This window comes from Corvus kubaryi, unplaced genomic scaffold, assembly GCF_017639235.1.
Source record: "Corvus kubaryi isolate FWS band 111438036 unplaced genomic scaffold, C.kubaryi_AGA036_p1.0 37354, whole genome shotgun sequence".
NCBI classification, from domain to species: Eukaryota; Metazoa; Chordata; class Aves; order Passeriformes; family Corvidae; genus Corvus; species Corvus kubaryi.
Genome location: NW_024581116.1, coordinates 5,103,849 through 5,130,237, shown reverse-complemented (window position 1 = coordinate 5,130,237; position 26,389 = coordinate 5,103,849). Strand labels below are relative to the sequence as shown.

Genomic DNA, 26,389 nt, shown 5'->3' with positions numbered 1-26,389 from the left:
AACCAAATACACAACAAAAGCTTTGTGAAAGATGTCACAATTCTCATCTGGTAATGTCACACAGCAAAACTCCTCAAATGCAAATTCACCTGTAGCCCTGATTTTGCTGATTTTTCTTGAAGTATCTGTTCATTATTTTCATTAGAACGCAACTCTTCTTGTGTTGGAGTAACCCTCAGAGATTTTCATCATGCTACTCACAACTGACATAGTGAAGTTAATTTTATTGAATGTATTTGGTTCCCTGTACCCCAGTGTTCATGATTCATCATTTCTTTTGTGAGTGAATAGTGAGATAATGAGATAGCAGGTTGACAAGGGCAGAAATACATTCGGGTTTAAAAGGACGGATGTGCCTTGTGAGCAAGTTCAGCCAAGTAGGATGTCAGTCTGTTCCCTGGGGATTGCCAGGTCAAAGCTGACTCAGAATTAGTATTTATGAGTACTCCATCAAAATATAAGCATGAATAATATATATGATAACTGTCTCATTTACACACATCAACTGATACATTCCACTACCCAGTATCTGCACACCAAAGCTGAGAAGAACGATACGAAATTTCAGTATCAGAATTATGGCTGCCTGCTGTGATGCAGTGTGAGTTCTTCATACTGGATAATAAAATACATGGTTTTTACTGTGTGGACATGATGAACTTTGCAATGTTCTGACTTGTCTATTTCCTCACTTTTAAGAGTTGGGGGGTTTTTTAAGTGTTAAATGTCAGATGTTTTTGAACAGCTTAGGAAGTTAAACATTTAAAAGAGACGTGTGGGCTTTGAAGTGATGGTAATTATTGTAACTTTGTGATAGTTACACTTCATGTCAGGGGAAAACGTAAGAAAATATTTAGAGCTGAAAAGTTTTAAAAATAATTTTGTTGAAATCAAAGGAGTTTGATGCCCAGGTGAATTTGAAATGCCCACAGTATGACCTACTGCATCTTTAGACACCTAATTATCTTCAAATATCTGCCCTTTATGCTGTGTTTATGTGCAAAAAATGCTCAGCAGTGTTAATGGTTGGACTCAATGATCTTAGAAGTCTTTTCCATCTTAAATGATTCTGTGATTATGAAACCTGTGCCAATTGTCATAGTGTTGTGTTTCTGATATGGGTGTGTTGATGCAAGCATTGCAGAGGTGTTGGGAGAAATTTGTGTCCTCAACCATCATTTTTATATAATAGCAAGTGTGTATGAGACCAGATATTACATTCTCCTGTCCTGGTAGGTGTGACATTTTTCATCTGGTTACTACCTACTGCATTTTGTATACATTTTCAGTTTAAAGGAGATTGTGTGAGTGGCTCTGCAGCAGGTACCGTGTGTTTCTCAGCTTTTACCAGACTTTTTGATGTTATGAATCATGGAGACAGGTCTGGCCACATTAAATGAAGATTAGTCCCATTTGGCTTGCAGTTTTAAGTACTTGCTAGTTTATTTAATAAAGATGTTGTCTGCCTTCTGTTATGTACATGTGCGTGATTCTCAGGTGTAGGAGACGTGGCACGTTCAGCCCCTGGCTGGGGAGGCTCTGCTGGGTCGGAGACAAGCACGTTCCTGTTCTCCAGCACCCCAGGCTGTGTCTACATTACAGCTGACAAGGGCTGGGAGCAGGAAGGTGTGTGAGCCCCTGCTCCTGATCACAGGCTTGCCCCAAGGCACGCTGCAGACTGCCCCTGCCGTGTGCCCGGGGCCTGGCAGAGTTCTGAACTGCCAGGCAGACTTAGACAGAGTCCCTTGGGCTGTGCCCGGGGTTGCACTTGTGTTTCACTGTCTGAATATAGAGTAAGTCTGATCCGGAGGGCAGCCTTGGGGTGACCCCGGCATGCAATGTGGAAATACCCGAAGTCTCAGAGCATAGACAGCTCCCTAAGCTGCAAAGTTAGGTCGAAGATACATGGCTACAAAGGAAAGAGAGAGCAATTTCAGCTGAGGAAACATCCATGACCTCAATATGCCCCAGCCATGATTTTGTAGCTCTCCACTGGTGCTAATCCATGTTGGCTCAGACCCCAGCTGGGATCAGACAGGTCAGCGCCTGCTTAGAGATTTCTGACTGGAGAACAGAAACAGATCTCAAAACAGAAGGAAAAGAATGAAAGGTTTTTAGGATTAGACTGAGAATGATTACATGTGTCTTGGCAGTAGCAATACCACACACGGATGCACTATTGGGGAGCTGCTTCCTGGCTGCACCACGCAAAGTGCTCAGCAGCACAAAGTGCAGCAGCATCCAGGCTGCGCATCGGAGCATTCGCTTGACTCGCAGGTCTCAGCGTGGCTCTGGAGCCAATCCCAGAGCTTGCTACTGGCCTCACAGGGCAGTTTATCGCATCTTCTGTTTAATCTTACTTTGGGCAGACTGAGAACCTGATGACAAGAATGTCCAATGCATGATTTAGCTCCTGCAGATGGTCAGGACATGCCTGTCTTAATTTCTGGCATGTACAGGCCAGAGAGAGAAAAAGCAAGGCGTTTGATGGGCATGGCAGAGTAGTTGCAAGGAATACCCTCCTGGTACTCTGCAATGCAATGTGAGAGTCACAGCAGGTAAACAGTGTTTTATCTGTGAGGACACAGGGTTGTGTTTGCTTTGTGGGTCTCCTTAGGGCTACGTAGGAAGAATGTTCATCTACTTCTTGAAGGCTGCATGTTGCTGCTGTTTGTGACGTTTGTGGAGTTACATTATTGATTTTATTTTCTGAGGAGAAGAGGTAAATAGAAAATTATTCATTTGTACACCTGAGCATGCCTTGGACATCAGGACATTGAGGCATTAATGCTCAAAGTGACTGAGAAACAGAAGATAGTTCATTATTTAACATCCATCTGAAGAGTTGTATTTACTCCTGCATTACCTAACTGCTTTTTCAGACAATTTCTGTGTTTGTCCATGCATCTCTGACTGTGCTTCCAGTTATTCCAGTAAACATGGGTGTGTAGGAAGAAGGGGAATAATTGCTTTTGAAATGGTTGAAAATAATGCAGTTATAGTCCTGTAATCAGATGCTTCAGGATGTGGCTATTTATTTCACAGTTCTGCTTGCTAAAGATCTATCCTGCAGTGATCAGCCAGTGGCAGTTCTTGGGCTTCAGACAAATATTCAGGAAGGCAAAGTTGGGGAGATCTACAGATTAAATTTATCCACAGCGGTAAACTGCTCTCCAGGGTGACTGACACATTTAGCTCTGGAAAAATAAGCAATGAGCTAGCCAGTTATCACAACGAAACAACCATTTTAATGGTTCTTTGGTTACCTTCAGTGCAGATGCTTCTGAACAAAGTTCTGCTCTCAAATGTCCTCCCCACTACTACAGAGTTGGTTTTTTTTTATAGCATTGTCATTGTTTCCTGGAACAGAAAAAGGAGAATTTGATTATGTTTGTATTGTAGTATCATTCAAGAGTCCCATTGTGCTTAACTGTGCAAAAAATGGATTAAGAGAAACTCTTATTCTCAGATAGCTGAGGAAGATGAACAACAAAAAACAGAGAAGGAAGGGAGACAGATACACACATGTAGTACTATGATATTTACCTTATGTTTTCAAAGGCAAATAAAGTGAGAGGCATCTCTCAGCCAAATTACCCATTTAATAACTAATTTTCCTGTAATGTTATGACACGTTTGGGTGTTGAGGAGAGATGCTTACAGAGTGAGGTGACCTCAGAGAGATGGATAAAGAGAAAGCGTTTAGAGCATGGAGCACGAGAGTCAACACCTCCACCGGGTCTCCAGGATCACTTTGTTTGTTTTGAACATGTTTTAACCCACGGGCAGCCTTGCCTGGGCTCACTTCAGAGCGAGGTGGTTATTCTGTAGAATGTATAGTATGTCTGCACTGCTATTAATACCCCCGGGGAAAGGGAGGCGGGCATGGCACAGGACGTGTGAAAAGACATCCTGTGGCTTGAGTCAGCCCTCCTGTCTGCCGCCTGCAGTCACCTCGGCCCCGGAGCGGGATAATAAGCACTTCAGGCAGAGTCTGGCTCCCCCCATTTAGTCTTCCTCCACTTTCAGTCTGTAAATATTTGTCCTGTCCACATCTATTGTTGGCACAGAGACGTCGGTAGAAAGTTCTCTTAAGCCTTTGCTTGCATATTTGGCTTCGGGCCAGTGAAAGTTAAACCTGATCGTCTTAGCCTCTCACTACCCCTGCTCCTGCTTTTTTTGCCGTGGTAAATGATGACCCTCTTCGAGATGGGCTGGATTTTCCTGGGGGCAGGTTGGCATTCCCCCAAGGCATACACATTTAATGGCACAAGTAAACAGCAGGATAGAGGGGTTTTGTTCCCTTTGTACACACGATCTAATTCGTTCCTTGGCACTTCCCCCACCCATGGGGAAGGATGGCTGTCTCTCTATACAAGCCAGAGTTTGATTTATTTATTTTTTGCCTTCCTTCCTCAAGCTGCCTGTAGCAGGCACACCGAATTTCCAAAAATGAAGGTGTTAATACAAGTATCGCTTACTGCCTCTCCTGTGACATCCATGCCACTGTTACCCAAAATGAGAAGTGCAATTTGGATGAGTCAGGGAGTCTGGCCTGACTCAGACTAACTAATGTAGGAGTGTCTCGGGGTCATTCATGCTTCTATTAATATAGGGTCAAACTTGAGTAGGGAGCTCTGGTTTGATTTACCTATAGTTAGCAATCTATGCAATGCAGCAAACCCAGCCAAAAAAAACCTGGCTCAGTTTTCTCTGAATTTGTGTTTTAAAAAAAGTACAGTCATTATCTTAAGGTAATGAAACATGTTCATTTTATACCATGCTCAGCCAACACACTAATTTTTATGTCATGTTCTGCTGTTGCAGTAAAAAGTGTTGAAACCTAACTATTTTTGTGTCTCATACACGTCTATTTTTTTGTCACACAAATTAAATCACAAAGATCTCTCTTGTATTGTGGTCCTTTCAAAGTGAATGTGCAAGGACACTGAGAGAAGCTCTATCATTTCTCCTTCCTACCCTCTCAGTAGACTCTTGGTACAAGGACAAACGACGAAAATGTTTCTTACTGTTAAGAATAAATTGTGGGCATATATTCTCATTGTATCTTTTGTAATCCCACCAAGGTTTATTAGTCCTGGGTCTAGCAGAGTAATTCCATATTAGAAAATCTTTGTGGTGCAAGATTTAGAACGTGTTTATTTTCTGGCTTCCAGGAAGGTAAATTGTCTTTAAATACAGTGAGTGAGAAAAAAAATGCAGCAAGAAATTGAATAGACTATTTAGGGAGCTAGGGCAACTGTGTAGGAGGATAGAAAATAGCTATAGGAGAGTGTATGATGGGAAAACCCTGTGCCCCAAGTCTCATATCTCTGGAATGGGTCAGTGAGAATTTCTCCTCGGGCGGTACGAGCTCGCATTGCTCTATTGACCTTTTTGAGGTTCAATTGATTTACCCCAGCTTGAAACCTGACCTTTTGTGTCCAGATAGCAAGGTGGCATAGAACTTCTGTGTCCAGATAGCAAGGTGGGAGAGAGCAGAGCAACACTTCCTAATCTCCACAAAGGCTTCTGAAGCAGATAAAAAAGCAGAGCCCCTGCTTTGCATTCTGTAACACTTTAGCAGAGCCTACAGGATGTGAAGCTGCTCTGAACAAGATCAGAACAAGGGTTACATGTTCCTGTAACCTTAAAAATACAGGTGACGCTGATTTGTGTTCTCTTCTGAGCCGAAATGACTGAGATGTAAGCAACCAGTCTCTCAAGACTGAGACTTGGCCCAAGGCACTCCGTCGATTAGCACTGTCACCACAAAGACAGAAATAAAGATCATATCTGGGCACCAGCCTAAAAAGGTTCTATGGACTGTTAAACCAATTAGGGATCAGATAACATGTTCTCCCAGTCACTGGGATGGAGTCTGTCTGCCTTAGAGTAAAAAACATAATTGTGCCATAGATAGAAATGCTCACTGTCAGCTTCATGTCATGTGTGAAACTCCGTGTTCTTTAATGGCTGTGCAAAGCATTAGACCATTTGAAAAAAAATACAGAAGTCTGTAGTTTAAATCTTCCTCCCCTTTTTATTGAGCAATACGAAGAGTCAGCACAGGTCTTGGAGCTCACCCAGAGGAAATTTGGTCTTTGACTTGAACATGCACAGTGCATCCCGTTTATCAAACTTGGAGGACAAGACAAATACATTTTGTCTTATAACTCCATGTTAAATGACAGCCAGATGTCATGCTCTCAGCCTGTGAAACATTTGTAGGAGAAATCATCTTAGCAGCATGGCAAACAAGACCTTTCTGTGTTTTGTTGTTTGGTGGTTTGTTTTTTTGTTTCACTGCTAGGCCTTCACCTCTAGGCATTATTAGATTACTACGTAGAGAGCATGACACAAAGCTCAAGCTGATGTGAGAAAATAGAATTGTATTTATCCACACATGCACCAGCTCTGAAGAATTGATATTGCTTGTGTGTTTGTTGGGTGTAGATATGATCCACCTTCAGGCTGCGCTACAACAGTAAGTGCATCACTGCACAAGATTGCAGGGCCCCCTGTGATCTTCCTTGCTGATAGGATTCTGTAATTTCCTCTTCCTTCCCATACTTCCAGTCTTATTTGCAGCAGAAAGACTTAAAAAAAAAAAAAAGAGAGAGAAAATATGCTATTGTTGGATTTGTAGTCAACAATATCCTGGGAAAAGCAGCATTGGCTGTTCCACTGAAAAAGTTGCTACAAGATGATGTCATCTGGCAGTAGGGACCAAAACAAGACAGGGTGTTGCAGCAGCTAAAAATGACAATCTGCAATGCACCAATATTTAGGTTTCATGGTCCTACAAAGGAGTTTGGGCAAAGTGATGCAACTAAACACTGCTGGAGTTCTGGCTGCTTGCAGGGTGCACTGTGCCTGTATTAAACACATAATTTGGTGTAACAGAGGTACAAGAATATTACACCTGAACAGAAAGAGTCTGTTCTATTTGCTCCAAAAATGACTTCTCTGCTTAATGCAGTGTTGCAATCCAAATGCATGTGGCTACAAATCACCTTTTTTTTTTTTTTTTTTTTTTAAATCATGCTACTTTCTTTTAAACCCTTGGGAAACAATATGGAAGATGTATTTCTGAAACTGTTTAGCAAAATGTTGATTTGGGATTTGCTGTCTCGGGGTCTGGTGTCATGATCTCCAGAGTTGAGTGTTCAGATTTTTGCTGGGAAGGCTGTTTGTGTTGTGCCCTTAGTACTAAGGGCAGATCACAGAAGGGCTCGCTGGGTCATTTGTAAGCTGTGCAAAAATTGATATTCAAGTTGTTTTTTTTTCTTGGAGAGTTGGCTGCTAAGTAGCAGCCCTGCTGGGCTTTGAAATGTGTGGTCACCTCTCCAAGAAGGCTGTGAGCAGCAAGTAAAGAAGTGAGGATCCATAAGGACAGAAGGCAGTATTTAATCCTCGTGCTAGAAGACAAGCACTAGGTCACACAGTGCACAGGCAAGGCAGATGATGTGACTGAGGAAGGCAAAGCACACAAAAATTACAGAAATATGCATAGATCAAGAGTTGAATTACCAGAATTGTTATGGCTGTCTTAGACTTTTGATACAGTAAATATTATAATAGCTGTAATTTTCAATTTTATTTTCTTTTTTCTTGGCAAGTGTTTTATGACACAAACAGCCAGAATACTTAAAAGTCTGATGAATGATTTCCAAAGACCCAGTATCCTGGGTGATTGCTGCCCTTGTGAGCAGGATCACTGAAACTCCCTGTGCAAGCAGCCAGTAAATCAGCAGATCTGTGTGTAAGCATTAAAATGGTTCCCAAAACTGAGAGAAATTAACTGCCACAAGCCTCTTTTTTTGCTGTGCAAAATGGGAAAATGGAAGCAGCAACTTAAATGAATGGAATGTGTACATGTTCCATAACGTTAGATCTTATGGATTACTGAGTGAGCCTGGTTACCTGGTTTGGGGAGATCTGTTAAATTATTTTTTAAAGCAATGTAGAATACCCAAGTGTCTGGGTGAATGATTATTTTAGGCTAGATAACTGTATCCCTCTCACATAAATCTCAGTTCCTTTGATCCAAATTTTAGGTCAGTTCTGCCTTTCTTTTGTCTGGCTTGGCTGTCTGGATACTTGAATTTTATCTGATATGCCTCCACTTCAGCAAGCTTCTTAGGAATTTAAACTTTTCTGTTTTCCTTTTGTATTTGCTACTTAATAACTCTGGTGTCTTTTACTTTGGATGTAGCTAAACAATACTTGGTGTTATGTAATTGGAAAGGTGGTGATGCTCAAGAACTCCTTAGACCTCATCAAAGCTGAATTTTAAATAGATTAATATAGATTAAATACTAGTAATCGGAAAACTAAGGAATGGACTCTCACTAGAATGAATTTCAGATGAGCATAAGCCTTTTCTTTTTATTATTTTCTAAAGCAAAATGTTTCATTCCATTCAGCCCTGAACTGTATTTTCTCTGGAGTTTTGAATTGAACAAGGCATTGATTATCTTTTCCACAGAAAAATTTTGATACTGTGGTTTGAATGTTTTTGCCATTTGACTGCTAGAAACATATTTTTATTGACTTCACATAGTAATTTGCTCATATAGATGCTACTTCTTCAGTTACACATGCTGGGATTATAAAAGATAGTGTGACCTGGGAGAGAGCACAGTCTGGTCTACAGCAGTCCCTGTGAGTTATGCAATGTATGCACTATCTCAGTCTTTGCTTTTACAGATTATAATATTGCACATTTCACTGTAGAGTCTGAAATCTTCAGGCTTTTCACTGTTGGTGTAGTAATACATTTGTTTATGTAGTGCTTTGCTGTTTTGTCCACACTCAACTTGCGTTGCTCTCCACTCTGTTGTGCTGTTGAGGTATTTTGGGCAATGTTTATTTCTGTTGTTTGTGTCTATGGACTGACTGCTATTTCTATTTGTAGTATCTACACTGGCTTAATTTACAATATCTTTTATTTGCAGCAGTCCTGAGTGTGGAAATACTTTTGCTTTTGGGAAAATGTTATGGTCTGTGCAGTCCATCCTCAAACTCCCACTAAAGGCAGTGAGGACAGTGTAGGGACAAATCCTGCACATCAGGCACTGCTGATCTAAAAGGTCTTGGGAGCAAGGATTGGTTGCCCAGAGAGGTTGTTGTTTGCCTCCATCCCTGGAAGTGTTCCAGGCCAGGTTGGATGGGGCTTGGAGCATCCTGGACTAGTGAGAGGTGCCCATAGCAGAGGGATTGGAATGAGGTGATCTATGTAAGGCCCCTTCCAACACAAACCATTCTGTGGTTCCATGAGTCTGTGAACTGAGATCCAGATCTCTGCTCATGCCACTGACCTCTGTAATTACTGCCTGTTTAGTTTTCTCCTAACTCCATTGTTCTCCATTTCCAGCTACCATACATATTCAAGGAGGGAGCATAGGGGGTGATCGCACTAAGTGGTTGGTTGTCTGATGATGAGAATACTATCAGAAAAGGTGAAGAACATGATTTTAAATTCAGGGTTAAGGTGGAGGTGAACTCTTAGTGCCTTGATAAGTGTTTATGATAGGAAAGGTGGGTGGCAGTGCCATCTCTCCCAACCACCCTTGAAAATGGATGAACTTTCTCAGCCTTGTTTCTGTGCTTAAAACTGGATTCAAAGCTCTACATCCTAAATGGATGATGATGCTAAATTTTAGAAAGGGATTAAAATTGAGGTTCATCCTTGTACTTACTGTGTCCTGCTACCTGACTATCAGCTGCACTTCACTTGGTGCCCAGGCTTTCTGTATCTCACCTTCTGGAAGTGCCTGTTTGTCCCTATTGCCTCTGTAAGAAACTTCTGATTCTTTTTCTGTCTCTCACTTCTGTAAAATGCAAGGGGAAGGTCCCTAATAGGTGAAACCCCTCTTCTTACCCCTGTCTCTGAGATGTGTCCCCTAAAATGTTTATTTTGCATTCTTGCTTCTTCACTGCCCAAGACATGAGTAGCTTATTAAGGAGATGGAAATAGATACAGGCACTTGGAAATTCCTATTGTTCTTCAGAGAGACAGCTCTGTTTTCCAGCAGAGCAATGCCTGAGACCCATCTGTCAAGATAACAGCTGCCACTTTTTCCATACTTTGTTTATAAGATCACTGAGATCAAAACTTAGAGATGGAAAAGACCTATTTATAAGAACTAAACTGTGCTGTTAATAGCTCCTTTCTGCTGTGGCTCAGAAGGTACTTTAAAGACTTACTGAATGAAACCTTTCAGGATATCCAAGGCAAAGTATATTAGTTAATAATATTATTGCTGGATATGCTATTGACTGGCTGACCTTGGTGAAACTGCAATGCTTGTTTCATAGGGAATAAAATGAAGGTGAGTTATACTTACGCAGCCGTCTGGTGACACAACCTATTCTTTTTGACATCCAGCTTTTTCCTCTGATCACAAATCTACTCTATTCCATATTCTTGCAGGATTCTGCTCTGGAGAATAGTGCTGAGTGCGTGATTCAACACAGATTTAAATTACTGAGATCCAAGTCTCAAACTGCTACATATGTTTTTGTGCTTTCATTAATATCAGGGGAACTGTGCCAGTTCACAACAAAGAGAATCTGCAACATCAGGAATGATGAACAAAAATAGGAAACAAATGAGGCAAAAAAATTAATCTCATACTAATATTATTTCAGAACAAACTCAAAGTTTACGGGCAGAATGATATTTATGACACTGACAGGGTCTGCCTTGGAGCACGTAAAACACTGTTTACATTGAAAGCAATACTGCAAAAATACCCTTTTTTAATGAAAGCGGTTGCATTCATAGTAAGTGGGAAGAGCAAACTATACATCCATGGAAAGATTTGTCCCTTTGATGAGTGTATCTCATATACCTTTTAAAATGATGGTCTAGAAAAGTAAAATAAGATATTCCTCCACTGGAGTGCTGCAGAAAATGACAAAGCTTCTGCTCAGCAAAGTACTGGGTTTGTCTGATGTTAATGGTAGGCTGAACTTCTGACAAAACAGTAAGAGTTTCCCCATACGTAACTTGTTAATGAGCCCATCTCAGAGTTCATTCAAAGACTAGAAGGGGCTCTTCTCTTCTGTGATTTGTACAGCAGGGTTGCTGTGTGTATTGGTGCACTCTAAGTGACTGGCTAGGTCTGTGGTCACTGAGTCTAGAGAACCTCAGGCAGCATAATCCACTAGAAGGCATTTGGTGGACAAATTAAAACCAGCTTGGTTTTAGGCTGCTAATCTTGACTGTCATCAAGTAATCTTGGGTGGAATTAAGCTTGACTGCCTTTAGCTACCTAGAAGTCTACAGTCTGTCCATGTCAATGGAGAGAGTGCAGCATCAAGATGCCTTTTCCATCCCAGCAAGGGACTCATCCCAGCAGTGTGTTTTACCTGATCACCCTGGAAACTCTGTGTGTTATGCTGGAGTGAGGCCCCATGGTGGCCTCAAATGGTGTCAGTGAAGTAATGTCTCATTTTTCTGCATGGAGTTGCAGGCAGAGGAGATGACTCCCCAGGAATTCTCCAAACACTTGAGAAGGGAGGGGCTGTTGCATAATGCCAGCCAGGAAGGTTATACCACATCTCTGAAATAAGACATATTACAGGGATATCTGACCAGTCTAGATCAAAATGTTGGACACTCTGGATGAAAAGCATTGGACTTGTGCATTATGTATGTTTTATGTACATATGAGATCATGGTGGAACAGCAGTGTCTGCCTCTGACTTAGAGTATATGTAATCTTGGCATATTGACTGTGCCTTCTTACATGGTTCAGTAAACACCCATTATATAAACTGTTTACTTCTCTGGTTGTGTCCTGTGTGTCTCTCTCTTTTTCCAAGAATGTTTTTCCTTTTCTCCATCTTATTTAAAAACAGAGTAGCTGCTAGGTCCTTTGCACGATGTTAGATGATTGCTGTGTTTGTCAAGATGGGTCTCAGTAAAACACTCCTCTGTGAAGGAGCTGTAGCCATGCTGAGCATTCAGAAAGTTGGATTTAATAAAGAACCATGTAAACAAGGACCTATGGGAAAGAAAGAGCATTCATTTACCAGGGATGTGGGGACAAACATTATTTTTCAGTTCCAAATGCCCTAAAAGCTAACATACCATTTTAACATCTTGGTGTTAAGTGGTAACACATAAATAATATACTTTTTCATGCTCAAATTTATTGTCTTTGGGTATGGCCAGAGAAGCTGTGGATTCCCTTACCTCTGGAAATGTTTAAGACCAGGCTGGATGGGGCCCAGAGCAACCCGATCTAGTGGAATCTCTATGGCAGGGAGTTGGAATGAGATGATCTTTAATGTTCCTTCCAACCCAAACCATTCTATGATTCTTTGCATAGCCTCTTAATTCAGTGCCCTACTAGAGGTAGGTAGATCTGTCACCAGGCTGTTGCTAGCTTAAGCCAAGGGAATCAGAAGCATTTCACTTAATTTAAGATTTTTAGCACAAATTTATTTAGAAGGAAACATACTACAAGTCTAGACAGTTGAAAACCAAAGAATGCCCAATCTGAGAACAGCTTATCATTAAAGCACACCTGACTGCTGATGAGTATTGTCATGTTGGGCTGGGAAGGTGTTTCCTCTGGCAGTTTCTTCCCTGAGCAGAGGAGGAATTAAGAACCTAGTCCTTTTACCCCAAATCCCCTCTCATGTGATCTCAGAGCCATGCTCAGGGCTTTCTCAAGAAACCTCTGAAGATGCTTTTTTGGTGTTTTTCTGTGCTCCCTGCACCCAGTTCTGTGTTGAGAAGCTCTGGAGTCCCACCCTGGGCTGTTCTTGTGCCGTGACCTGATAGACAGTGGCTGTCACATTCACACCTAGTTCAGTGAGGTTTAACCTCATACAGAAGTGTGTAACTTCCCAGTGGGAGGTCACCTGCACAGTTGTGTATGTGCCACAGGCTAAAATGTCAAATCCATACCCCCAGAACATAGACAACCATGAAACAAAAAGGGAGGAGGGAAGGGAATACATGTGGCATAGGATGAGACCAAGAATGAAACCATGATTAAAAAAAGAGAGATTATTTTAATGCCCTGTTCTAATGGTACACTAGGTGCTCAGAATTCTTTGGGCAAGCTCTGCTGCTTGTGTTTGTGTGGGAAATCTGGCCGACTCTTCTTTGTATTACAGCCATGCCTGAACTGTTCTTTGTGCTTTTGGGCTGCTACCGGGGGGCAGGGACAGAAAGACCCAGACCAGTGAGGAACATTCCCTTTCCCTGTAGACCCTGTGTTACAGGACATGGTGTTTAGGGATAGAGACACAAGAGATGCAAAGTATTTCTGTATTAATATTCTCTCCAAAACGCTGCTTTAGACATCTATCGTCTCCCTCATTAGCATGCCCACACTGACCTGATTCTGCCATGCTTATTCAAATGAAATTTGCCTTATGCTGCAGTACTTGTATATTTTACCAGCTGAACTTTGTAACAGTAACAGAATCAAACTCTAAAATACAATGACTGTTTTAAGGTGATGGGATACCAGAGGAATTGTTTTGGTCTCTTTACAACTTCTGTAGAATATGCTTAGTGAGCCTCATACCTCCCTTGAAGGTAAATCTACTTTTCCTTCTCTTAAAAGTATGCAAATCCCTAAAGCCACTAGGACAGAATAATGCCTTTCAGCAGAGTTAACTAGACAATTGCAGGTAATTTTCCTGGCTGTGAAGTCGAGCTAAGTGCAAGGTTCTTTCATATTGTCTTGTGGTTGTACGCAACAGTGATTCATAGCCCACGGTGATGCATTATTGAAGAGTTGTCTGTTGCGTCTTCATTGCATGCTGTCAGCTGCATAATAAATAATTGATGGTGCTGCTCTTACTCCACATTAAAGATATATGAGTATCTAATACACAAAGAAAATGAAGCAGCAAGGCTGCCTGTGTTCAAAAGCTGAAGCATTACTGAAGTGTGCTGTGGTAGCAGGAACTGGAAAGTGCCCACCACTGCTATCCATTTCCCACTTCTTCACTTTGAGTCTGTTTGTCATGGCAACAAATGGCACATTCAAGTCCTTGCTGTTGCCTTTCTAGACAAAACAAAATAATTGTGGTAAAGAGCTGATATGATGCAGAGTTGTGCATCTCCCCTTCCCCACTTTTCTTCAACAATTATCCCTCTAGACTGAAAATTCCCTTAAGATATTAATGATTTTTTCTTAAGTGGCTGCAAACTGTCAGGAAAATGAAGTCTAAGGCAGTAAGTCCTTTTCTCCACATAAGACTTTGTTTATATTATGCAGAGGAAATGTTAGCAGGATAAAACTGTTCAGTTGCCAAAGTCCCCAGAGAGGACACAGTAAGATGGCCCCTATTCCAACATAGCATAGGGAATGAAAGCATCTTCCAGCTCCCATTTAACACTCTTTGTTTCCATTACAATGGCCATCAGAAAAATTGATGAGATGACAAATCTATCCAGAAGAGTTTGTTTTGGAAGTCAAATCAAGGAAATCAGCGGTGTGTGCTACTCACTGTGTTGTGGCAGGAGGAGGCTCGTGGCCAGGTTACAGGGAGCTGTTGTCAGGAAAAAAATGTCTGAAACAGTGAATTGCATTTTGAGATAATAACGAAATTAAGATGGAAGAAGTATCAGATGTCTGATGCACATCTAGATTCTGATGGAATGAGTTGGAGAGCTGAGTTAGGTAACTGGGAAGCAGAAACACAAGGCACTGACTGTATTTGCTTAGAAAACTGTTGCCCAGATCTCTGCGTTTAACAGCAAGACACAGGGGAATTGTTTTTGTTCCTGATGGGAAACCACATGTTTTTCAGGTGTGTTAGCTTGAGACTCAGCCACAAGCTAAGGTGGGAACAACCACTGAATGCAGGGAGTGCTTTGCCACAGTATGTCAGAACTGAATCCTGAAGAGAACTGATCTATCTAATGTAAAATGCAAGCAACACCACAGTGGAGTTCTGCTGGTATGAATCAGCCTGGGATGTGATTTGTGACTTTATGGATGTGTTTCTCCCACTACTCCTATGCAATTGTGCTGAACTGTGCCTTCCTCTATACATTGGGAAGGCATCAATGTTGACACAAGGACTTCGTGCAGTTACTAGAACCTTCCTGATAATATATTTTCCAGGCTAGAAGTGGATATTAGTAATAGTTGCATTTTGTAAATGGGGGAAGATCAGACTTTCTAGCCTTTGTGATATTCTCCTGACAGAATATGGGCATATCTTGACATAGAAACAATATAATTTATATGGAAAAAAAAGAAACACTTGAGATGAAAAATTCCTAATCCACAGCAACATTAACTCCTTGGAAAGTCCTAGGAACCAAACCCAATGACATGTTCCTAACAGCACAGATTTATTACAGGGCATAATTAGAAAGGTGATGGCATTGAGGAGCATCAGAATATAGTCCTTGTCCTGAAGAGCCTTTGGTCTACATAAAATGAAACAGGATAGTGTCCTAGAAACACCTTCTGAATATCTGCCCCTCTTTCTGCTGCCGAAAAGTGTTCAGGAAGTAGCTGACTTCAAGCATATGTATTGCCTTTATATTCCATAGGTAACTACTGTTTGAAAAGGGAATACTTCATAGATGAATGATGCTGTTTTTTGAAAGTCACCTATTTAGTTCAGTTTGTCCCATCAATACTTGTGAGGTAAGTGAATCCCATTGTACAGGATAAAAAGAGAGCAGCTAGTGAAATCAAGGGATTTGTCCTGGATTAGGATCTTGTCTTCTGATTCCCAGAATTTGTCAACACTGCAGAGACAAATAAGTTAGTAAACACTGAAGTCAATGAAACCTGGGATGCAATTTTGCCTACTTCATTTAGGGATGGATGGCTGAGTTAATACTGCCTCACTAGGGCCCTATAAAAACCTGGCAGCCTAGCACTTGGTTTAACTTTTGTAAGGTAGTTGACTGAGAATGATAAACAGTTCCAGGTGATTATTTCAGCCCTAACATCTAAATCTAGGTGGGATGAATCATTCTTGGAGATACCTCTCTTTCTCCATTAACCATAGGAGTAGCCTAGATGACAGGTTGAGACACAGTTTCTACCTTTGAATTGGATAACATTAGCAGTGGAATTTACACATGAATTTTCCAGGTTCAGGCAGAAGCTTGACAGACTACCCGTGAATGGCCTTCAGTGTTCTCTCTCCATCCATCCTTTGTATGGATAATAATTTGGCCTTGATTTGGGGCAGGGTTTTGTTGGGACAGTAGGTGTATTAGGTGTCTAATAGCTGGGCTGGCTCTGTGGATTTGTGCTATGTGATTGCCTATATTCCCAGATGAATCATTCTCAGAAGGAGGAAAAGGAAGCAAAAAGAAACTTAGTCTGTGGTCCAGCCTTTCCGTTCCTGGCCTCTCCTCAATAATAAGAGTTTCTCTGATAACAAAGATTGAGCTCTTGCAGGCTCTTCTTTCTACGCAGATTTTTTTCATTGCATGCATAGGATCCTAATGTTGGTATGATCCCTATTCCTCTGCCAAATGGGGTTGAAATTGGCTCAAATACTCAGAAGTTATTAGGCAAGTGCAGACAGTGTCATTTCATTAGAGCTCTCCCCTTAGGAAACAGACTTCAGTGATGGGATCTTAGCTAAAGTAGTGCAGTGTTAAAAGTAGTGCAGACACAGCTGCAGACACACCTGTGTTTTAATAAGAAGTAATAACTTGTGTTTGAACCTGAAGTTGTGTTTTCAGTGCCAGTTTAGCCCAAATGGCACTGTAGTCCTGGCAGTTAGATGGATCCGTGGTCATGTTCCTTAACAAAAGGATCCATCTACCCTCTAATCTGCAGCATCAGTGAGCTGAACATCAGTGATTCAGTAGGACCCATGATCTGAAATGTCTCCTTTTCTACACTCACTCAGTTTTTAAAACCTGGTTTTCAATTAGGATGCCTTGTAGATCAGAATGTTTTCAAATCCATGCCATATTCTGATAACCAAGTTTGTACAAGTAATTATGTTAATACAATGATTGTTCCCTTTCAAAAACCTTTTTTTAACAAGTAACCATATGGGTATGTAGATGTCCTTGCTCAGTCAAAACTCTTATTGATTGTTCTGACTTGCAAAACAATGTCATTGCTGAGTTCCAGTTTGTGTGTTTTTTCCTCCTTGCTGTTAGCTAGATAAATAAAGATGCAGGCTGAAGATGGGCATCCATCCTTGTTGAAGAATATTAACTAAATCAATTTTTTCACAAAAAAAAAAAATCGATTGGTGCATTAGCAAGAGAGAAAACACAGCATTGTGCTGTTTTAGCTCCCAGGAGTCCGCATAGCCAACGCTAACGCTCAGAAACAGAGATTAAAAAGATCTGAAGTTCACGTCTAAATCCGTATCGGAACTTCTTCAGGGCATGTGGAGTGTCTGACTCATTTCTAGACTGGATGTGCATTTAAAGGGCACTCACATAAAAATTGACCCTCCTGCCAGACCTCCAGTGAATACAGACACATTTGACTCTTTGCATCCCGCTTTGCCCTCCAAAAGCAGTAAGGTGATGACAGAGGAAGTTACATTTATGAATCCATAACCTCATGAATTTTCAGCTGTTGCTGAAAATAGGATGTTGCCGTAAATACAGAAAAGCCTGATTTCTTCTACAAGGTGTAGTGCTAAACCATGACACAAGGCCTAACACATCTTCTCTGGGCATTTTCCAGTGAAATGAATTTGTTTTTAAATGGTGTATCAAACTAGCAAGCTCATGGGCAGATGGAAACGTTATTTTAAATTGGAAACATTGTCCAGGAGCTGTTGTCAGAATCTCTGAAGAGTTAATTCTGATTCTGCCACTGGTTTGATGTGGGGTGTTTAGTAAACCATCAGAGCTTTAAGCTAAGAGTTTTAATAGGATTTAGTTACAAAATGAAATGAATGCATACTAAAGTGTTGTGGAACTTTGCATCTGAATCTGAACTTTCAGATTGAGGCTATTTTATAATAAATATTTTCTTTACCTCCTTGGGTTAATGTGATGAATAATTAATGTTTGCATATTGCTTTGAACATGTGAACTGTAATGACAGTACTAAGTTTTAGTATTAAAACTATTAAATGCTGGGATTCTGTAATAGTCTCCTTCCATTTCATAGAATCATAAGGTTTTATGATGTGTTTAAAAATAAAAGTGCTGTGAGGAAGGACTGTCACTTAAATTTAAGATCAAATACTTCAAAAAGGATTATATGATATGCCTGAGAGTTCCCCCTGAGCTGCTTCTCCCTGCCTGCCCTCCCCCAGTACATGCTGAATTTCTATATTACAAATGAATCCATCTCAGTCTGTAGCTGGAAAACCTTGTGCAGGACCTGCTGTGGTTTCCCAGCCTGCCTGGAGGTGTTTGTGGATATCACTGAGCTGATACATTGCATAGTACATGAATTTCCCCCTGTATTGGTGAGGCCACACCTTGAGTTCTATGTCCAGTTCTGGCCCCTCAATTTGGGAGGGACATTGAGGGGCTGGAGTGAGTCCAGAGAAGGGCAGTGGAGCTGGGGAAGGGTCTTGAGGGTAAATTCTATGAGGAGTGGCTGAGGGAGCTGGGAGTGTTTAGTCTGGAGAAAAGGAGGCTCAGGGGGGACCTTATGGCTCTCTACAGCTCCCTGACAGGAGAGTGCAGCCAGGTGGGGGTCAGGCTCTGCTCCCAAGTAACAAGTGACAGAACAAGAGGAGATGGCCTCAAACTGTGCCAGGGGAGGTTTAGGTTGGACATTAGGAGGAATTTCTTCACAGAAGGGGTGATTAGATATTGGAATGAGCTGCCCAGGGAGGTGGTGGAGTCACCTGGATGTGGCACTGAGTGCCATGCTCTATTTGGCAAGGTGGCCATTGAGTCTTATGTTGGACATGATGATCTCAGAGGTCTTGTCCAACCTCATTGATTCTGTGATTCTATGCACTTGCATCAGAGCACGCATACAGTACTTCATTATTTTACTGTGAAAAACTAAAGGATTGTGTCAGGCACTAATGGTAATGGTTATGAAACATTCCTTATGGGCAGGTTATTCCACAGTTTTCTTTCTAAGGCCTTAGGCACACACATAGGTGTGTCTGAAGGACCAACCTGGACAAATGTTGAACTCGGCTAATGGCTAATTTGCTTTAATATGGCATTTGGTTTTAATATTGATGTAAAATATCTGGACAGAGAATCCCACTGAATAATCAAACACTGTGTGCTCATAAGTGCAAGTCCAGAACTCCATTGCCACTGATTTAACTGCTAATGAATTTGGAGACATCTGTGTCTGAGCTGTTGTTTGGACTTCCCTTTATTCATTGCACAGAAATAGGCACTGCTAGGATGTGATTCATTATGTCCTAATGTACATCCCTAGATCTGGTTAGATGAATTGCTCCCTGAAAGTTCATTTTTCTCTGACTTGATTATCTATTTTCTCTGACTTGAGTAATTAGCTCAGAAATAGCTGGCTACATCTTAGAAGCCTAAAAGTTGGTAAAGTGAGTCCTACCTTTTTAGTCTCTGTTTTTCATTCTGGCACATCTCTTCATATTTACCTTTGATTCGTAGTACAGACTTTTTAGGCAAGCAAAATATGCCTCTTTGTTATTGGACAATAACTGATGGTTTTCACTGAAAAATAAAATTTGTGCATCAAGCTGAACTGTTAAGATAGCTGCTTCAATGGAAAGAAACTAGTAAGACTGTATCTTTGATATTGGATCTTAAAGACACTTTTTCTCAGCTTTTTTTTCCAAGCTGGACTTGTTAATGTTTTTTTCAACCAGAGTCTTTCTCAGATGAATGAACTTCTCTTTGTACAAGCCCTTGCATAGGAGAGTCATGATGTATGCCCACAACACTGGCACTACAGCACTACAAAGAAAGGATTGATTCTAATACATAAATATCAGCCCAACCTTGCAATATCCAGAGAAAAGCATTTTAAGTACCAGGTACTTATAAATTGAAAGCTACCATAGTTACCCACCATTTGAAAAGAGAAGAATAGCCAATCATGTAGTGCTCTGTGAAGGTTTGTCCATTTGCTGAGGAATCTGGGCATGTGTTCAAAACCCATGGATTGAAACTGTGCCCATCCAAAGGAATGAGTTCTGTGACCGTCTCTTGTGGCTGAATGAAAACACGAAGAACCAGGGTAGTAGAACATTCATATAAACGTCTTTGCTGTTTTCATGTTTGTGAATGCAGAATCTCTTCTGTTCCTTCTGTATGAGGAGGAGACATGCAGTTGTCACGTTGTGTGGAAGTTTCACACACATGGTGTGGGATGACCCCGTTTGTGTAACACATGTTATTAGGGGCAGCCCTGGATCAGGCATCTGCCTTGGGATTCTCTCTTCTGCTGCCTCCCACTTGTTCCTTGCCTGCTTTTATCTGCTTAGGCAGGGAGCTCCACTGTGCAAACAACAGCTCTTCTGTATGTCTGTGCAATGTTTGGTGCAGTATGGGTTATAATCTGTTGCATTGAGAATAATAAAAATAATGTATTTCCATGTTAGACCCTAAATTACAGGAAGGCAAAGGTAACAATAGGGTACCACTGCAGTTGCCTCTTCTGGCTTACCCATTTTGAATGAGGCTTCAAAGTGAAAATGAAAATGAGCAGCTGATGTGACCAAGACATCAATTTTTCACTCCTTCCCTCTCCTCCAGCACTTGCATTTAGATGTAACTCAGACTGAAACTGTGTGTCTTGTTTTGGCAGGAATGCTACAGAATGGAAAGAAGTTTGATTCCTCCAGAGACAGAAACAAGCCTTTCAGGTTCAAGATTGGCAGGCAAGAAGTCATTAAAGGATTTGAAGAAGGGGTTACACAGGTACTAATAAATTGTTCTGGTTGAACCTGGAGCTGGCTGAAGAGTGTGTGAGCTCAGCAATGTCCAGGGCAGTGGTGACAAGACCAAGTGGAAATCACAGTGTAGGACATGGAGTGTTTTTGTCAAAGTGTGGTGCATTTGAGCACAGCATTTCCTGTAGTTTCCATCCATCCATCCATCCATCCATCCATCCACCCACAGCTATCCTCTGCTCATGAGCCTTTCCCCATGGTATGCATTTGGGAGGGGAGAGGTGAAGTCCCCTCCCCAGGTGCCCTATAAGCCCCGTCTCTCTCCTGTGGGCAGCTCCACAAACAGACAGCAGTGGCCTTTAAAATGTTGAGGTGGCAGCTCTTTATGGGATGACCTCTATTCAGCTACTCCATAAAAGTCCAAGCTGCTGTTTTTGATGACATCCATGACCCAGCTACAGATTCTGACCCTTACTCAATGAGGTACCAAACTGCACTGCTAACATTTTTATGACTTCAGACTCACAGCTACAAAACATGCACTGGCCAACCCTATGCTGAGAGAAAGAAGACTGCCCTGCATTAATTACAGTTTTGAGTGCCAGCACAATAAAAGCCCCACAATACAATTCACTGCCAGGTCTTGCTTTTTGTGCAGTGCTGTGAGGGCTCCCCTCACGTGAGGAGTGTGATCAGGGTGCTCAAGTGCGTAAGTGAATGAGATCAGGGTGCAAATTCCTCCTGACTTCCCATTTCAGGATCCAAGAGCTCAGTGTAGGAGGCAACTGCTCAAATACTCTCATAGGAACAGCTTCAACAGGAACAACTTGTGATGCATAAATAGAGAAGGGAAGAATGCAAAATGAGAAACATCCACTGAGGAATGATGCAACCATGCTTTTCCAGAGGGAGGTGGAAGAGAGAAGCATTTCCAGCCCTGTGGAGAAAGCAATGCAAACATTCCCTTCCCTCCAGCTAGAGAAGTCCATTTGAGGAATCCTAGACTGTGAAAAATACCACCTTCTTCTGAAGGATTTGAGTTGGACTGTTTATTATTTGCTTTGCAGAAAGGCCTAAGAGAGCTCAGGACTGTAGAGCTGTAGGAACCAGAAGCCAGTACAGATAAAGCAGCAGCATCAAGCACTGGGTGAATCAGTTCATCCCTTCCTTGACCGCTCTCACTCCTCGGCTCCTGTCCCTTAGAAAATGAGTGGCTGATAGCCATTCCAGAAACCTGTGTGGCCACACGCTGCCCTGCTGCTCCTCCTAGTGGATCACTGACACAAGTCGAGCTCGTGGCTGTCTCCTTCCACCCCAGGGGTTGAGGGATTTGGGGAGTGTGATGGACAGACTCTCTTGGAACAAGGCAGTTCCCTATATCCAGCATGTGGATTTTGCAAGCCTTGGTGTAATGACTGTCAGATGTCAGCAGGGTCTGCATTTCTCTGCTCAGCTTCTGACAGTTCAAGTTTGCCTCATCCCTAAAGCCCCAGGCACGACCTACCAGCTGCCTGGTTTGCAGGGATACATCCAAGCACTGGACAGAGCCCCATGCAGAATCTCTGTGGGGACCAGGGGAGGTCATCGGCTTGGACATTTTCAGTCCCATGCCATGAATACTCCTTGAATGTGGGAAAGTTAATATTCGCATATTTCTTCTACCCAAAGTAATCGACTCTCTAGCTTTGGTATATTTTATAGAACCTGAAAATACTCAGGAGGAGCTATCACATAATCTGTAGTCCAGTGATGTGCCCGATCTTGGGAGAGAGGTCTGAGTTAAAATCACTGCTTCAAGGCCAGTAAATATTCCATCACCCGTGTAAGGTGCATGAACAGAAGTTTGAAAATGTTCCAAAATTCTCAGAAGATAACTCCAGATCTCAGTGAGCAGTTCCCTTCAGAGCGAGCCTGGAGTGAGGGAAATCAGCATTCCTGCCCATCCCAGGGACAAGGGCTCTCTGCCTGGATAAGCAGCATAAGTGAGATGCCTGCCCAGGGGCTTGGACTGAGTTTAGAGAAATAAGTGCTGAACCTGGCTGTGTTTGGCACTGATCTCTGAGAGCTCTGAGGGCCTTTTCCTAGTGCCTGCTGATGGTGTTCCTTGTACCCTGCACTCTGCAGAAGGAACTCAGCCGGCCCCAGTTTAGGCAGGATGGACCAAACACCGTGTTAAAAAGACTTTGTGTCACTTCCAGGCGGTTCTGGCAGTTTAAATAACTGCTGTGAGAGGCCAGAGCAGTTATGAGGCCCATGTCTGAGCTGTTTGTGGCAGCTTCAGCTTGAAGCAAACCCGTTTGGATTCAGAATCATAGAGTGGCTTGGGCTGGAAGGGACCTTAAAGATCTTCTCCTTCCAAGCCCCAGACTCAATAATCTTAAAGGTCTTTTCCAAACTAAACAATTCTGTGAATCTGGTGATGCCAACCCTCCTTGATTCTGTAAATCTGCCAAGTAGTGGGAGTTTTATTTTGTTTTCCTCCTAATCCTGTTTTTTTTTGTCTTCTCTTTTCCTTTCTCTGCCATCCAAAACCCAGATGAGCTTAGGACAAAGAGCAAAGTTGACCTGCACACCTGAGATGGCCTATGGAGCCACAGGCCACCCTGGGGTCATACCTCCCAATGCCACCCTCCTCTTTGACGTGGAGCTTCTCAGGTTAGAGTGAACCTTCCCGAGGGAGTTGGCTGGAGACATCTGTTAATAACCATCCGTTCCTTCCTGCCTTGCCAGCGGTGGGAGGAATCTTCACTGGAATCCCAACCTTCCCTGCTCGAGCTGTCCTGTCAGTAGCACCTGACGCTTGATTTTCTCTGCCTTCCTTCTCTTTTATAACTTTGTGGTGTCCGTATTTGCCTTTTAATAGAAGCTCTGCTCTGAGGAAAAACGTCTCCCGGTGTAACATTTTCAAGTTGTACATTTTATTTAATTTGCATGTACGAAGAATTCACGGTGATGACTGAAAATATATATAAATATAAATATATATATATATATTCCTTATTGAAAAAACCACTGCCTTACTGTACACTTAAACCAAGAAAAAATAAAAACCACAAAAGGTGCTCAAAAAAAAAAAATCCAATGTACACCTTGTACATGAACGGGCATTAGCCAAACAGAGTTACCTGCGCTGCCACTTTTCTCAACTTGTACGTTCTGCTTGCTGCTGTTTTAAAAAATAGTCTCATTTAAGAATTATAAGTATATATATAAAACAATAAAATCTTGATACTTTACAGTTTCTCTTCCTGTTTTTCTCTTCCGGCCACCAGGATACTTTTTGCTGTACAGGAAGTTCTTCAACCATCAACCCATCTTTGGTTAGTTATTCCTCTTATATGAAGTACATGTAGCTCCATGCACTGCTTCTATTAGAGATGGCCCAGTGGAAGATCTCTGTGGGACCAGAGGTACATGCAAGTAAGGGCTGCTGGGACAGAGAGGTTTCCTGACTCTCCATTTCCCCTGCCTCTATGGCCCCGCAACTCTGGCCAAAATCTGGTTGCTGAAGAGGTGGAAGGTGCTGCTTGTCAAAGAGATGCAGTGCTGGTCTAATTCTGTGCCTTTACAACAGTAAAACTACTGTAATATTTTCTACTGGAGCTGAGCAAGGCTAGAAAAGAGCAGGATTTTGTGCATCCACCTTTCAACAGAAATCTGTGGGATGATGTGGCCACTGAACACTCTGGGGTTTTTGGGCTGCATCAGCTGCTGCTGTTTACAAAGCCTGCAAACTTACTGTGCACCGGGCCTCTGGCACTTGAGACTCAGCAATATTTATTTCATTTGCTGGTTATATGAGTTCATGAAATGCTGGTTTTTCCTCTGGGGACAGGAAGATGTGTAGGCTGTAATTCACCCGGATTTGGGAGCAGGACCTGATCAGTGAAGCTTTCTCTGTGCTGTTATTTTGCCTTGTCTAAGTCTGATTTCTTTCCATTAGGCTCATTTTTCCTCTCTGCTGTAAAAAACCAGAGCATCACTGGGTCCTGATGTTACTTTTCTTTAACTTGACTATAGACTATTTGCATGGTTTTCTACTAATGGATGTTTTGATGGGAATATTTCAAACAGTTGTGCTGTGTTCTTTTATCTGTGTAAGGAGAACACTCCAGCACTCAGACAGCAAGCTACAGAGGTGACCCCAGGTGCCACCTCCTGGAGATGGGAGAGGGAATGAGCACAGAGCAGCAAGACTGATGATCTGGCCAGGGACCATGGCCTGTGGTCTTCTCTTTCCAGATGTTCATTTTACCCACAGAGCTGCATTTATTTCAGCTTGTTAATTAATAAACCCATAAATCTGTATCTTACAGGTTGTTATACACTGAGCAGTGTAATTTTTTTTTTCTCTGCATTCCATAAAGAAATGAAAGGATTTTCAGAACCCTTTTTTTGGTGGAAATCTCAGGTCACTGCAGCAGCTGTGTTACAACGTCCACTAATAGTTCTTTTATTTAGGACAGGGTAATTTCCTGTTAAAAAATTCGTAATTAGATCTGTCAGGATCTGATGTCCACCACCTTTCCCAAATAATTTGAAAAGGTCCCTCTCTCCTTTGCCACTGCCCTGGCCTCTGTTGCTGGCCTTCCTTTCACCACTGGGTCACAGACTGCACCTCCTAAAGTCTTGGTTAAAGGTGGTGTGGCCTGTTGTGCTTGTCAAACACAGTTTGATTCAGCACATTGGTCTAAGCTGTTCCTCTCAATGGTCCAGTTTAAGTTAGTTGCTTTTTACAAAATAGAAAAAAATCCAAAGTATCACAGAATCACAGAATGGTTTGGGTTGGAAGAGACTTTAAAGGTCATCTTATTCCAACCCCTCTGCCATGGGCTGGGACACTTTCCACTAGATGAGGTTGTTCAAAGCCCCATCCAACCTGGCCTTGAACACTTCCAGGGATGGGACATCCACAGCTTCCATGGGCATCCTGTTCCAGTGTCTAACCATCCTGACAGTACAGTTTTTTCCTAATACATGATCTAACCCTACCTTCTGCTAGTTTGAAGCCATTCCCCCTTGTCCTGTCACTACATGTTCTTGTAAATAGTCTATTTTTCTTGTCAGCACCCTTCAGGTACTGGAAGGCCACAATTAGGTCACCCCAAAGCTTCTCTTTCCCAGGCTGAACAATCCCAATTCTCCCAGCCTTTCCTCATGGGAGAGGTGCTCCATCCCTCTGATCATCCTGGTGTCCCATCTCTGGAGTGGCTCCAACAGGTCCACATCCTCCCTGTGCTGGGAACCCCAGGGCTGGACACAGCACTGCAGGTGGGGTCTCACCAGAGACTGGCACCTGGTTTGGGCCCTTTCCTGAAAAGCCCCAACGGTGAATGGCGATGCCAAGGATTGTGTGAGTGACCCTGGAATGGCCCTGTGCTCCCTCCATCCCCACTTGGCCTTGCTGTTTGGGAGCTTCTGCTGCATCTGAGGCAACAGGCAGGGCACGGCTCTGCCCTTCCAAGTTCCTTACCAGGGAAAGCACGTTCCTGCTGGGCTCTGAGAGCTGATTGTACTCAATCTTATCCCCTCTATCTGCAGAGCTGCTGCTATGCTCTTCCCCTCTGCCTTCACAGTACAACCAGCCATTACCCACTCTGTA

The 26,389-nt window shown here is 42.3% G+C and overlaps 1 protein-coding gene across 2 annotated transcripts in view; it reads left to right on the top strand.

Moving 5' to 3' along the window:
- FKBP1B (FKBP prolyl isomerase 1B) overlaps window positions 1–24,023 on the top strand; it is a 44,998-nt gene extending 20,975 nt beyond the window's left edge. For both annotated transcript variants that reach the window (XM_042032919.1, XM_042032918.1), the window contains 2 exons: window positions 20,703–20,815; window positions 23,324–24,023. In XM_042032919.1, coding sequence (XP_041888853.1) covers window positions 20,703–20,815; window positions 23,324–23,452 — 242 coding nt within the window. In that variant the 3' untranslated portion in view covers window positions 23,453–24,023. The remainder of the gene's footprint in view (window positions 1–20,702; window positions 20,816–23,323) is intronic.
- Window positions 24,024–26,389: the final 2,366 nt, after the last annotated feature.